The sequence below is a fragment of the Phallusia mammillata genome, chromosome 3, assembly GCF_965637545.1.
Source record: "Phallusia mammillata chromosome 3, kaPhaMamm4.hap1.1, whole genome shotgun sequence".
NCBI lineage: Eukaryota > Metazoa > Chordata > Ascidiacea > Phlebobranchia > Ascidiidae > Phallusia > Phallusia mammillata.
Window position 1 is genome coordinate 6,491,948 of NC_137254.1, and position 14,110 is coordinate 6,506,057.

Genomic DNA, 14,110 nt, shown 5'->3' on the forward strand with positions numbered 1-14,110 from the left:
TTACCTGTTAATATTTTTTTTTTGATCAAATTATAAGTGTATTGAGCGGTGGAACATCAACCGAATCAAAAGTTCAAGAACGACCAAAGCTCTCTATGACAATACTGTATCCAAAAATATATGGGCGAACGGAACGTTTATGTGACTAACTTTGCACAAACGTTATAAGGACATTTTTGGTCTGGTCACCGCCCGATTTAGGTAAGTCTAAAATAAATTGAGGCACAGTGATGAAAATTTAGATGAATACGCAAAACAAAATTTTCTTGTCGTGATACGATTGTACACAAGAGTCTCGTCAGTGCACAATAGGACATTTTTATTGCGGTTACCTAGCAATGTTTTGCTCGTATTACAACATGATAGTTGTCATTTAAATCTAGCGTTTCAGTAACGCATAACAGCGTGGGTTGAAACTAATGTTGATCATTGGTGTTAACGAGGCTTCAAATGTCGCCATGTTTACGACCATTCAAACAATGAGCACATGGTGTATAACACTTTCAGTTTGGGCTGATACATGTCAACGCTATTGCTTTGTTGAGAGATTTATTTGTTCCGGTTATCCACGCAATGTATTGCCCATATTGCAACATGATAGGTGTCACCTACAAATCTAGCCTTTCAAAACGTGGGTTAAAATCATAGTGTATTGTTGGTGTTAACGAGGTATTAAATATCACCAACTTTACGACCGTTCAACGATAAGCATATGATGTGTATCACTTTCTGTTCAGGCTGAGCAGAGTACTTATAATGCAAGAAACAAAATCAAATACGTTGTTGTATGCGTTCAACCAGTTGGTGCAACTGCATTAGTTTTCTAATGAACAAGTTGAAAATGATCATCTAAAACGTCAATCATGTATAAGGTTTCTACATTTTGCAGATTTTATAGAAATTAAACATGAATCATACTTATGTCAATAAAGATCCAGATGCTTACGAAACCATAGAGTTTAAGAAAGGACAAATTGGAAAAACTGCTACTAACACCAAGAAACAGGGTAAAAAATAGTTTGTATACTTTGAAGAATAGTGTTTTAAATTAATATTTTGGTCTTTAAGGACTTCAAAATCAAGAGACATTTTCCAATGTGTATGCAGGATCGTCATCAGACGTATATGACGAATCTATTGATACGATTAGAACCACAGTTAAAAGTGGGCACGGTTTTGGTAAGTTATACAATAGGCGGCTTTCACTGCATTTGCGTATTTTTTGTTGATAATTTTGCCAAAAATTACTCGAAACAAAACTAGCAATGAAAGCTTATTTTGTCTATCAATTTAGATCAATTCAAAAGGTAATTAATATGTAACAGGGTGACCGTCATACAACTGATTTGTTCTTATACCTTGGAGCGTTTATCCCACTTTAAAGGCCCATTTACACTGTGCTTAGTGGCGCCTAAACTGACCTTACCTTCCGTTTACACTGATATTTCGGTGCGCACCAGAGTTTACTAATTAGTACACTCGACGTCATTTTAAGCTCTCAGCAACTGTCGAAGAACATCAATCACTACATAATTGTATTGTTACCTATTTTAGATTCGAAAAAGCTTGGTATGAATCTAAATCAAAAGATATTTTGTAAGTAAATATAATTTTGCATCTTGGAAATCAGGATTATTTAAAATGTTTCTTCTATAGATTGGTGGCATGTGTATCTATTTTTATGTTTTTACAGTTGATACAATAATACATATTTAATAAATAATCAAATTTGAAGCAAGTAGCGTACCATCATTTGTTTGTGGCAAATGAACCAACTTTTCAGAAAAATCAGAAACCCACACACAGCGATAACACTAACCGTTTACGCAGGTTCAAGCTGTTTGATACGCAGAAAAAAGCTCGGCCGGCAATCACACTCGCTCATTTCCACCAAAAATCAGTCAAGCTCGAAATCAGACAGAAAAAAATGAAACAAACAAACTTATGCAGATTTTATCAATCAAACTACGCATAGTTTAACGAGCTTTGGCACAAAAATCGTTTTTTTTTTCTTTCATCAAGAAAGCAATAGTTATGACTGTCGTGTATTTTACACAGAAAATGTGAAATCGGATGATAAACGTCGTAAAATTGCTCCGAGCAAACAAAACCCGTCGATTCTGATTGTCGTCTTGGTATGTACGGTTGTTATTCTGGCTACTTTGGGACTAGTGTTTGGAATACTCAATTTCACAGCTAAGCAGGTGTGTGTTAAAGCTTTTTTCCTTTGTATGTTTTTGTTTGAAAACAATCCGTTTGTGTGTTTTCTTTTACATGTTTCATTGCTTCAGAACGGAAATGAAGAAATTAATCAAAGTAAGTCATATGCAGGGTTGCCATCGACTTGAAACCAAAAATAAGGACAACCGAAAAATCAAATTTTTAGGCGAACGAAACAAACGTTTTTAAACAAATCTTTGCATTTATACGAGTCATGACATAATATTTGCAATATTTTTGCCAGAAACAATCTGTTTCAGTAACTCGTTGTTCGTAGAAAGTATTTTGTGCATCTCACGACAGCTCAGGTCTAGACTCACTGTTACTTGTAGCAGGGATTTGAATTGTAATTGTTGAAAATAAGACAAAAGAAGGACTACAGTAAAAAATAAGGATTTCTTCGAAATAAGGACAATGTACTTTTCTAAGACATAGCCCTTCAAAATAAGGACAAATCTCAGAAATAGGGACGGTATGGCAACCCTGGTTGTATGCAACAAAAAAGGTTTTGTGCACTCAAAATCGTTTTTAAGTGATGCGTATTTTAATATTTAAGCCCTGATTGTAATTAGGTTAGAGGTAACATTTTCCTTGCGTAGCACCACAGACAACTCCACATACCACCTTCAACACAACTGAATCAGTGACAATAAAACCACCGCTTGGTACTTTCCCGAACCCTGCCCGTTCATGTGTTGAACTGAGAGACGCTGGATTTAAAGATGGAATCTACGTCATCCAACCGTCCTTCAAATCGTTTGAGGTAACTTATTATAGATAGATAAATGTCGTTTTTTTTTGTAAAACCTTCCTTATGTTGTGACTCTCTATTGCCATTGGCAGCGCTCAATACTCTGTTTGCAATCTATGCTCAAAATTTTGTAATTAGCAATTTTGAAATATAGTTAGTTCTTGTACGGTTTCCGAGTAAGTTTCGAACCCAGAACAGACAATAAATATGTGTTAGCAGGTCTTAATTTTCAAATAAGTTCACAAAATAAATGAATGTATGAAAGCATTTCCTTTAACAAACTACAACCCTTACATTTGATTTTAGTTCTGGCTAAATCACTTTTTTATTGTACTTAGGTTTACTGTGACATGATAGCTGCTGGGGGTGGATGGATTCTCGCGGCCACAATTAACGACAATGATTTAAGTTTAGATGGAAGTTATAGTGATTTGTGGTTTGTTAAGTCGTCAAATAACAACGAAAACGTTATGGGTAAATTGTGATATTTTATTGCACAAAAACAAACATTTTACGTGCATCTTAAATGTTAGATTACCACAATTGGATGAACACAAATACTTTCGGAACATTTGCTACTTGCACAAGATCAGACTTTAAAAGTCAAGCTTATTTTGAATACGAGGCAAATATATTCTTATACGTAATGCATTTGATTTATTAAGCAACGATTTTAGGGAAAAGACATTATGTTACGTCATGTTTCAAATCAAACGCCACTGGAGACCAGCAGAGAGCACAGCATTTTGCAATATCAAACAGAGGACGGATTTTTGCAAATATACGGAGGAAATTTGCATGCAATGTTTAATTCCCGATATCAGCTGAAACCAGAAAATGGTAAATGACATGCTTGTTTGCAATGAATTTAATCCAATCAATTATTGAATATTGTCTATTAAGTAATTACTAGTATTTTACTGCCAATAGAATGTTTGTGATAGAATGTTGAACTATTTTTAACGTAATACCGTCTGGAGTTATTTGTTATTAAACCGCCGTTTGTTTTAGCTTTTTATCCCGATGTGAAGTCGATGTTGGATCAATTTGAGGCAAAGGACGCAGAAATCACAAATTTAATCACTGATTTCTATGCTTACAGCTATGGCACTCACCCTTACAGACTGGAGGATAATAATTTGTTTGGAAACTATTACGGAATGGAGGTAAGCTTATTAAACTTTGATGGTTTTGTGGAACAATCAACAAACTGTGTTATTGTAGATTTTTTTTAACCCAAATCAAAATTGTTATTCATACGAATATGAAGCAAATTGTCCAGATGATTATGTAGATTATGGTTTGGATTTCGGGTAAGTCAGAGAATTTTTCTCCTGTTTTAAGTTTCAAGTTTCTACTCAACTATAAAGATGCGATCTTGGCAACATGATGCGATCCAGTCGAAAAATGCGTCCCTTCTTTGCCTTGTTTGCTGTAGGAAACTTCGATCACTGCTTCTACTATCTCTACTTTGGAGTAAACAAATACTGAATTAGTCCATATCCAAGTTATTGCCTATTTAACACATTTAATCTTATAAGGCAAGATCGTATCGACCAAGTACAGACTTCTTTAGAGAATACGAAGGAAATCACACTCTCAACAATTTCTTCTTACATTATGAAGCACAATGTAGATATGGGGCATTGTATGCCAGCTTGTGTGATGTTTGGTTTTATGTCAGTAATGCGAAGGTACGTTGGGTTCGTCACGTCTAGTGTTTTTGACACTTTTAGTTTTTTTCAATTCCAAATTTATTTTGTCAAAAATCCATTCGTCCTTTGTTTGAAATCAAGGATTGTAATACTTATTTTGCTGTTTACCACTTAGGAATGGCAATCATCCGAAATGCCGCCAATAGAATTATACAACAGAACATACACATCATACTATTATTTTGGATGGACAATTCGTGAAGCTGTATCCAATACACTTTTTGGTTACACTATGGTTTCAAGGTGAACTGGTATTCTCTATTTAAGTAATGTGACATAAACGTCAAATTATTTCGTGCTTGTTTTGCTTATCCTCTTTACTTTGTAGAAGAAATGGTGTTTTGATTCCCGAAACAGAGATCAACGCTGTTGCCTATAAAATACTGGAAATTATTTCAGAAACTGACAACTTCTGTAAGTAAAATATTTTAGTTTCACTAAATATGAAAGATGTTTTTTTTTTTAATTTTTAACATAGTCACCAATTTTAAGAAGAAACAATACAATTCAAGCTTGATTAGCATTTTTTGTTGAAATGTTCTAAAACTAACCCATCAGTTTCTAAGTTTTATTTTTTAGGTACGGATTGTTATTACGATGATGACGTACTTTTAGTACCAGTTCAATTTTCCATCGGAAACGATTCAGTGGTTAACTCGATGCTGCCACCAAGTGTAAAACCTCTACCGACTGGTTTTGTTCAGTTTCGTGCTTATGGAAGAACTGGGAGCGTCTACGCAATTTGTCCAGCTGTTAAGTTAGTGCAATAACTATAGATTATAATAATTGTGTTCATAAGAATAATTTATTTTCATATATGTTACAAAAAATTTATTGTCAAAGGCAGATTTGTACTGAATCCATTTAACCGATAATAAAGCTATTTTTAACAAAAATAGGGGTAGAGTCAATACAATCTTTTGCGTATTTTCCAGTAAATTACTAAAATTTCATAGTCATGCACCTGTGTTTTGTAACTCCCCATAAAAAATCATTTTCATTATTTGTAAAGCTTGAATTTTTTTAACTTGTCAAAACTGACTCGTGAATATTCCATTGATTCGAACTCACATCAAAAAACTACGTTCAGGCACAATGTAAAATAACTTTTCAACCAATTACAAAATTATTCTGGAATTTGAGATTTGGTCTGATGGACAAACTTCCACAAAATAGTTTTAAACATATAAAATATCTTCGAATCGTTTAGAGTAAACGATTGGCGAAGTGAGTATGTGTGTATTGGAGGAATTAACAATCCAGATGCACCCCGTTTTGATGACTGCAATGACTTTGCAGGTAAATTTTCATTTTATACATCAGATATTTTTTAGAATAATACTGTGATTAAAAATAGATTGGAATGGATTTCCAGGGACCACTTTGAACGAAACGACTCCAGTCGATTATGCTCATTCTCAGAGAGATTTGGACTCGACAATTATGATATTTTATCGATAAATACGATAAGCTGACAAACTGTAAAAAAAAGTTTTTATCGCCCAATTGGTTTTGGTTATCACTCTTTCATAATCTCGAAATTAATACATTTTAATGAATACACCCGTACTCACTTACCGATACTGAATTTCGTCGTTGATTTGTCTCATTATAAATTATTATTGGACAATTGTGATAATTTATCGATAAAAACGGTCCGAGATTTTTACTCGAAATATCAGCTTTTGGAGTAATACAAATTACTTTTATTTTCTTGATCGTATTTGATTGTATATGAGTATGCTACTCTTTTTGATCGCATTTAATTAATTTTGTCAGCTAAAAGTTATCTTGCGTTTGTGGAAAATTTATCTTAGCTCTTAATGTTTGAATTTTTTGTTATGGTTGTGACATATTATCCTCTAGTTGTACATTACATCATAATCCTTGCAATTATCAATTTTCAAATATAAGTTACAATCTTGTTTTATTATAACACTGTTCTCTGTGTTTAGAAATAGCAAAATTAGTAATTTGAGAAATCATTTTTAAGCAGCTGAAAAATAATTAGTATTGTAACTTATTAGCATACTTTGTATTGTGTAAAAAAGACAGCAAAACAGCAGCCAAAGCAAACTTCTAAAAACATCTGTCAGAAACAGAATGCTATAAAAGCGCTGTATTTAGAAAATGCCAATAGACGTCAGGCAGTATTAACAAATTGCTGGAGAACAGCCCCGAAAGAATGCGAAAGAATCACAGCAGTTGGTGCAACAGGCAAGGGATGATGCAACAGCGTGGCGGTCGCGAGGCAGCTTTTGCCCCTGAGAAAGCTAAATCTAACTGATCATCCAAAGAACGTTGTAGGTTTGACCACATGTCTCTGATAAATTTCGCGAAGACATAATGCGTACAGCGCCAGGAACGAAACGGTGGTAAAAGTTTACCATTCCTGCAAATTCCTGAAGCCCTTTAACAGTAGTGGGGCGCGGAAAAGTTTGAATCCCTTCGAGTTTGTTGGAAAGAGGCAGACCGCCGTAGCTGTCAACGCGATGCCCTAGAAAGTCATTTTGGAAAACTCCAAACTTGCATTTTCCCAGGTTGATGACAAGGTCATGGTCGGAAAGCTGTTTAAATAGGCGTTTTAAATGGTCGCTGTGCTTGGACAACAGGGTTGCCAGATTGCGCTTTTGTCGCCGAATTAGGCTACTTTTGAGATCGAGTTGCGGGTTTTTTCATGAGTCGCGAGTTGCGTTTTTTCGGCTGTTTTAATTTTTTTATTTTTTTACCTTATGACGATTATTGATTGCAGTATTATGTCGTCAAAAAACGCAGTAAGTTCAATTTTGACAAAGTAACTAATTAGCATCCTAAAGCGTCGATTTGAGATCCAGCTGAGCAAAATAATGCTTTCAGTTGGTGCAATCCAACGTTCAATTTCCGAACAAAATTTTGAACACTAAATCAATCAAAATCACCAATTTACCAAATTCGTCTACTTTAGAGTAGATGGCTGAAAAGGTTATTTTCTGCGTAAAGTTCATTCATACAGGCATAAAAAAACGTTTGTTCTAGCATCATTAGCCAGCAAATAAATCCAACTTCAAAAATTTAAAGCGTTTATATAGAACGTTTGTTGTGACATCGAATATTCTTATGACTGAAATGGCGGATTGCATTAGGTTATGAAACGAAATTGTACGTTTTGTCCACATTAAAGAGCGAGCGGTTAGAACCCCCGCAACTAAGGGTTAAAGGTGATGTAAAAATATAGGAAAAACGGTGGCGTAAACAAAATGAAAAAAATACATTTTCCTCAAAAAAAATAACAACTTAAATTGCATTAATTCGTTGAAGGTTTGCACCAAAAACTTTAACATGTGTTTGATGTGGACTTCGGTTTCATTTTATCAACAGCAAATTCAACGATACGTGATAAAGATGCACATGGAAAGAATAAACTCACGTACAAAATTCCGTGTGGCTTAACGTTGGTTAAACTTACGAGATACGATCTTTTTACGATCGTATATCGAAATGTTGCCGGTACATGTCCGTTCGGTGGGTACCGGGACATTGGTTTAACGACATTTTAATATGTTTGTTCGCGAGGCTGTAAAACTAATTTAGCAAAGCAACGAAAGAAGTTTCAAACACAAGATTGGAAATAGCATGTATCTTTGCACATGAGTCAGGAGGAAGCAAAATGGCAAATATTGACGACTTGGACGAAATGTTGTGACCACACATAAATCCGTCACTTAAACAAACACGAGCGTCAAACCAGTGTGTACTATCCTTGTTGACGAGACAGTTTTACCGCCGTACAAACAATAAGTTCAGAATTGATAATGCTTAATATTGTAACAGTCTCGCACAATGTCGACAACAGTCAGGAGAAAGCACTGTTATTTTGCAGGCAATTGCAAGAGTAAGTTTGTGTATCAAATAGGAGTTGATGGTTTATTCATGTAGTTGACTCAATTAACGGTTTGGTGGCATTCTGTAAATTATATTGATGTCGGTGTAAGATTACCATTTTTTGTGTAGACTGATTATAAGCAAACACTACCGTCAAAAAGGCAGTGAACAATCATGAAAGTTTAAAATCGTGTTCTTGTAAGTCAGTAAAGGTTGTTTTAATTCATCACTGTTGTCATCATCAGTGCAGTTTGTCAATTCTGTATAATGTATTCTATATAAACAAGTACTCTGGAAGTTATGTTTTTGTCTCTTCAAATCCGTGTATAGTGTTCCCAGGTAAAGGTTGATGTTATTTTTTGTGACATATTTCTAAGTTCTGCAGATTGTGGTGGGAATAAATCATGTCTCAAACTTGTGCAAATAATAATACTAGTGCTTGCGAATCTATTGAGTTGGAAGGAGGTCAGTTTCGGCACTTTTCAAACAGTGGCGCCAACAACCACAAGTGAAACAAAGTTTAGTAAGTTTATTGCAAACTACTAGTTATACTTTTTGTAACCACATGTTCTACGAGTCTGTCATTGGAATCAATTCGAATTACTTCAATGTGACAATTGCAGTAATAACTATTATTGAATTATAAGGTCATTTTGATCTGTCAATTTTTTAAGCCATGTTTTTCTGCAAAAACTGCATTTGGAGTTTTACAACTTTAAAATAAAGGTTTTATTATTACCCCGGCGTTTGTGATTTATTTGCAACATTGTGTGTTTTACATTTTATCTCATAAAATTCTGTTTCTTATTTAATTTGAAATTTACCTTACAACTTAATAATGTATAGATCAAACTGAAACTGAGAAACCTTAAATGAATAGCAACATTTCAGAAAAGGCTTCAAAGAAACCAAAATGGTCACAGGTTATAATAATTTCAGTGTGTTTGGCTGTATTCCTAGCAGCAGCTTTGGGAATAGTTTTTGGGACACTCGAAGTAACAACAGATCAGGTGCGTAAAGATTGTTAATAATTTGTGCTTTGTTTGAAGCAAACATGTTTGTGTTCATTGTTACAGAGCAATAATAAAGATATTTACCAAAGTAAGTCAAAAATGCGTTTTCGAAATTTGTTCTTCAAAAGCTATTTTTGTTTAAAGACATAAAGTTCGTATTTACAAATGTCACTTTGCCTGAATTTGAAACACAGTTTGTGCGGACAAGTATACCAAAAAATGATAATGACAGAAAACTTACCTTTAACGTTTTACGACGTTATAAATCCAACCTATTTTCTATTTGAATACACAACTTTATTATTCTCCGAGGTGCCTTTTTTGTTTCTCATGTTACTATTTTAATTGCTTAGCAACGCAAACAGTTGCAGCGGTAACATGCAAAATAAAGGTCTTTTTTTGACAATCTATGTAAAGCTGAGTACAGCTAGAAAATAGCTTCCGGTGTACAGTCTAGAATACTTAATGGGACGTTAGAGCCTCCCAAAGTGGCTTTGTAGGCAATTAGGTCCCGCGCAAGTTCCGATTAAATCACAGCCGCTTGCCCCACGATAGACTATATCAAGTTGATGTTGCTCGATCTGCCGAATAAATATAGGTCTTATCTTCTCTAGTTTAATACTTATTATTTATCGAGCTTCTGTTAATTTTGTCCGGGTGTTGTCAAGTCGCAGTCTTATCTGACATGGCCTTTCACTTTTTCTGCTTTTTTCTATCAAAACGTTAAGTTAAAAATGACGATTTTCCCCCAAATCTCGGTTTATATATCTGGAATGAAAGGAGAATTCCCGAAGATGTGGTCGGTCAAGTAAATATTGAATATTCGAAATAAACTTGGCTCAGTTTTCTACTCTGCTTTACGCGACTGTGCTCATTGTTAGAAACAATGATATACGACTATTTTTAACATGTTTCCACTACACAATAATCTCATTCAAATCAGCGACAACAAAACCACCTGATACCTCTCCCAATTTTGCCCGTTCATGTGTTGAACTGAGAGACGCTGGAACTGAGAGAATCTACGAAATTCAATCTAGATATAGCATAATGGAGGTATTTAATGACTATTCTTTTCCCAAGACCTGCTGTTAAACACTTTTTTTATAACAACAAGACTACTATTCGTGAAGTTATCGTTACACGAACAAGTTTAACTTAAGTGTTGTTACAGTTTCAAAATAATTGACAAAACTTAATGATTAATGAGAAGCATTAATCTTGGGATGTTTTTTTTTTAAATCTATCTGTGCTTTCGCAACATTTAGGTTACAAATTGATTCTCAGGTTTACTGTGATATGAAATCTGCTGGTGGCGGATGGGTTCTCGCAGCCACAATCAACGACGCTATAAATTTTACTAACCACTATTATCAATTGTGGTTTCATACGACATCGAAGGATTACAGTGAAAGCAAATGTAAGCCAAGAAGAGTTTATTTTTTGTAAAAACAAGTAAAATATTTATATTCCAGTTTATCAAAATTGGATCAACAAGGATTATTTCGGCGAATTTGATACATGCACGAGATCAAATTTTAAAAGTGAAGCTTATTTTGAATACCAGGCAAACACTATTCAAAAATACCTGAATACTAAAAAAAATTGAACTAATCTTGTAACTTATAACTTTTGCAGGGAAAGGACATTATGTTACGTCATGTTCCAAATCAAACACCACTTGAACAGAGCAGAGAGAAAAGCTATCTGCAATATCACACCGAAAACGGATTTATGCAAAAAAGGGGAAATTCGCAAACCTTGTTTAGAGACCATTATCTACTGAAACCAGCCGTTGGTAAGGCATGCATTCGTGTTTTTCCTAGGGCATTATTGTATGTTTCTAACTGATAACTGAAGTATCTGACACAAAGGCCTTATTTTCAATCTCTGTTGTAACGGTTTGAATGTAGTATGGGGCCTACAGTCTATGTTAACCAAAAAGAAAGCAATGTTTAACATTTGTTCATTTTTTGATGATTTTATGTTTTAATTTAAGCTTTTTACCCCGATGTAAATTCGATGTTGGATGAGCTTGAAGAAAAATCAAAAGAATTCACAGATTTAATTTCCGATTTCTACTTTTACGATTATGGCACTGATCCTTATAGACTGTATGATACGGAATTGTTTCGCTTTTTTTCCGGAATGAATGTAAGTTAAGTAGTTGCAATATTATCATGGAATATTTGAAAAGAGAAGCGTTTGCACAGGTCGATTTCTACACATCTCAAGATTGTTATTCAAGCGAATATCAAAAAAATTGTAAGGAATCTACAGTGCATTACGGATTGAATGAAACGTAAGTAAAATTTACAATTACTTTTCATTTTTTATTTAAACTTAGATTTTCTTTTTATCTGAGATGTGATCTTGGCAACATAATGCGATCAAGCCGAAAAACGCATCCATTCTTCGCCTTGCTTGCTGTCGGAAACTTTGATCATTGCTTTAATTACTATAATTTAGACGTTAGTGATAAATTAGTAAATACACAGAAGATTTTAAATTTTTATTTAGTGTTTTGTATTTTTAGGTTTACGGTGCGCGACCAGATACAGATTTAAGAATTGTATACAGTGGAAATCACACGCTCCAGTATTTCTTTTTACATTATGATGCGGGATGTAGATATGGTTCATCATATGCCAGCTTGTGTGATGTTTGGTTTTATGTCATTAATACACATGTACGACAATATAATGAGTAAATCTTTATCCCTTGATTGTCATTTGCATACTTTACAAAAAATGAGCATGATTTTATAGATTGTTTGCATCAAATCTTGTCAGCAAAATGGTTTCCGAATGAAAAAAGTATAAAAATTAATCAATATTTTTTTGCGTAGAATTGGAAATCTTCAGGAACGCCCATTGTTGAAATATTTGACGCTTTGCACTACTCTGACTATCGCTTTGGATGGAAAATTCGCGAAGGTGTATCTAACACACTTTTTGGATAAATAGGTTTTCAATTATCTTTTACTTTTAAGAAAAAATGGAGTTTTGATTTACGGAACAGAGGTTCAAACATTTACCTACAAAATATTGGAAATTATTTCAGAAACTGACCAGTTTTGTAAGTTATTGTGCATCAGTTTGTAAAATTAAATATACTGTTATTCATAATAGTCATAACCATGGTTTCTGATATACCACTTCATGTCCAAATTATGTTACGTATGACGGAGTTTCTTGTAAACATGGGCATGTAAAAAATTTGATGTAACTGTGGATTAACAGTGGAGTTTTCTGCTAGCCATTAACAATTAATTAACAGTAAACCATATTTTTGTATTGTTTCAGGTCCGGATTGTTATTATGGTGATGACGTACTTTCAGTACCAGTTCAATCTTCAATCGGAAACGATTCAGTGGTTAACTCGATGCTGCCATCAAGTGTTAAACCTCTATAAGCTGGTTTTGTTCAGTTTCGTGCTTATGGGAGAACTGGGAGCAATGTGTCCTGCTGTTAAGTAAATATTCAACAAATGTACAAAAACAAATGACGATGTCAAGTGTTAAACCGATATCATACATAAGTAGCTCTCTTTGTACAAACATGATCTAAATAAAACAAAACGCGTATGGTGCACCTCAAGTGCCGGTGCAAAAATTTATACTACAAGAATATTTTTCAGGATAATATATTACATCTATATGCCATTTAGGGAAAACGATTGGCGAAGCGAGTTTGTTTGTATTGGAAGAATGAACAATTCAGATGCACCCCCCTGTGAAGACTGCAATGATTTTACAAGTAAATGAGAAGAGTTTATGTCCCGAAACATTTTTTTAATTATATGTTTTTCATCAAACCCAGATTGGGACGGTTTGCCTAACACTTCATTGAACAAAACAACTCCAGTTGATTATGCTCAATCTCTGAGGGATTTGGATTCGACAATTATGATATTTTATCGATAAATACGATAAGTTGAAAAACTGTAAAAAGGTTTATCGCCTTATTTGTTTGGAAATCACATTTCAGCTAAACTGATTTAATTCTTTTTGATGTATTTAATAATCATGGAATTAATATATTTTTCTGAATTCACTTACCGATCCTTGTAGGCTATTTGCGTTTTCTTTATTATACTAAGTGCCCAATTATCGATTTGAACATGTTTTGTAGCGAAAGACTTAAATTATGTTCTGCTCAACGAAATTCTTGTTTAATTTTGCGGCAGTTGCATCTTTATTTATTTTTTCAAACTAATTCGAGTTTTATTCTTGGGCGTTGGCCTATGTTTGAGTTGCTGTATCGTCGTTTCAACCCGTTTTTCTCAAGAAAAGGCATGGAGGGTTATAGTAAGCTTGCGACGTACCATAAAACCAACCAGAAATACAACATCATTCAAACACTACTCAACTGCTTATCTGCACGATTGTCTTATGTAACTAAACAGAAATCAAAATTTTATTGTAAATAATGAAATTGCACGTTAAAATACACGGTGCTTCGTGTCCTTACAATCAAAATAATTAGTTACAAAACAATGTGCTTCGTGTCCTTACAATCAAAATAATTAGTTTAGTTCAATTATTTGT

The 14,110-nt window shown here is 34.0% G+C and overlaps 2 protein-coding genes across 2 annotated transcripts; both read left to right on the plus strand.

The window, feature by feature from the left end:
* The first annotated feature begins 896 nt into the window (after positions 1 to 896).
* LOC145217391 (uncharacterized) lies at positions 897 to 2,725 on the plus strand. The gene is made up of 4 exons (XM_080084666.1): positions 897 to 1,007; positions 1,069 to 1,179; positions 2,059 to 2,204; positions 2,292 to 2,725. Exons 1-4 carry the CDS (start codon positions 908 to 910, stop codon positions 2,346 to 2,348), a joined length of 414 nt encoding a protein of 137 aa, XP_079940792.1. The 5' UTR covers positions 897 to 907; the 3' UTR covers positions 2,349 to 2,725.
* A 78-nt stretch (positions 2,726 to 2,803) lies between these two features.
* LOC145219353 (uncharacterized) lies at positions 2,804 to 5,456 on the plus strand (the record flags this gene model as incomplete). The annotated part of the gene is made up of 11 exons (XM_080086727.1): positions 2,804 to 2,983; positions 3,310 to 3,445; positions 3,505 to 3,596; positions 3,649 to 3,811; positions 3,983 to 4,137; positions 4,196 to 4,284; positions 4,342 to 4,447; positions 4,513 to 4,665; positions 4,802 to 4,929; positions 5,015 to 5,100; positions 5,266 to 5,456. Coding segments are annotated over 11 exons (1,479 nt in total), but the record flags the coding sequence as incomplete, so codon positions are not given.
* Positions 5,457 to 14,110: the final 8,654 nt, after the last annotated feature.

Bases quoted from the DNA above. Each gene is read 5' to 3' on its own strand.
- LOC145217391 (XM_080084666.1), top strand. From the start codon at position 908: ATGAATCATACTTATGTCAATAAAGATCCAGATGCTTACGAAACCATA. The intron at 1,180-2,058 runs GTAAGTTATACA...TATTTTACACAG, and splicing joins TAAAAGTGGGCACGGTTTTG to AAAATGTGAAATCGGATGAT. The intron at 2,205-2,291 runs GTGTGTGTTAAA...TCATTGCTTCAG, and splicing joins TCAATTTCACAGCTAAGCAG to AACGGAAATGAAGAAATTAA.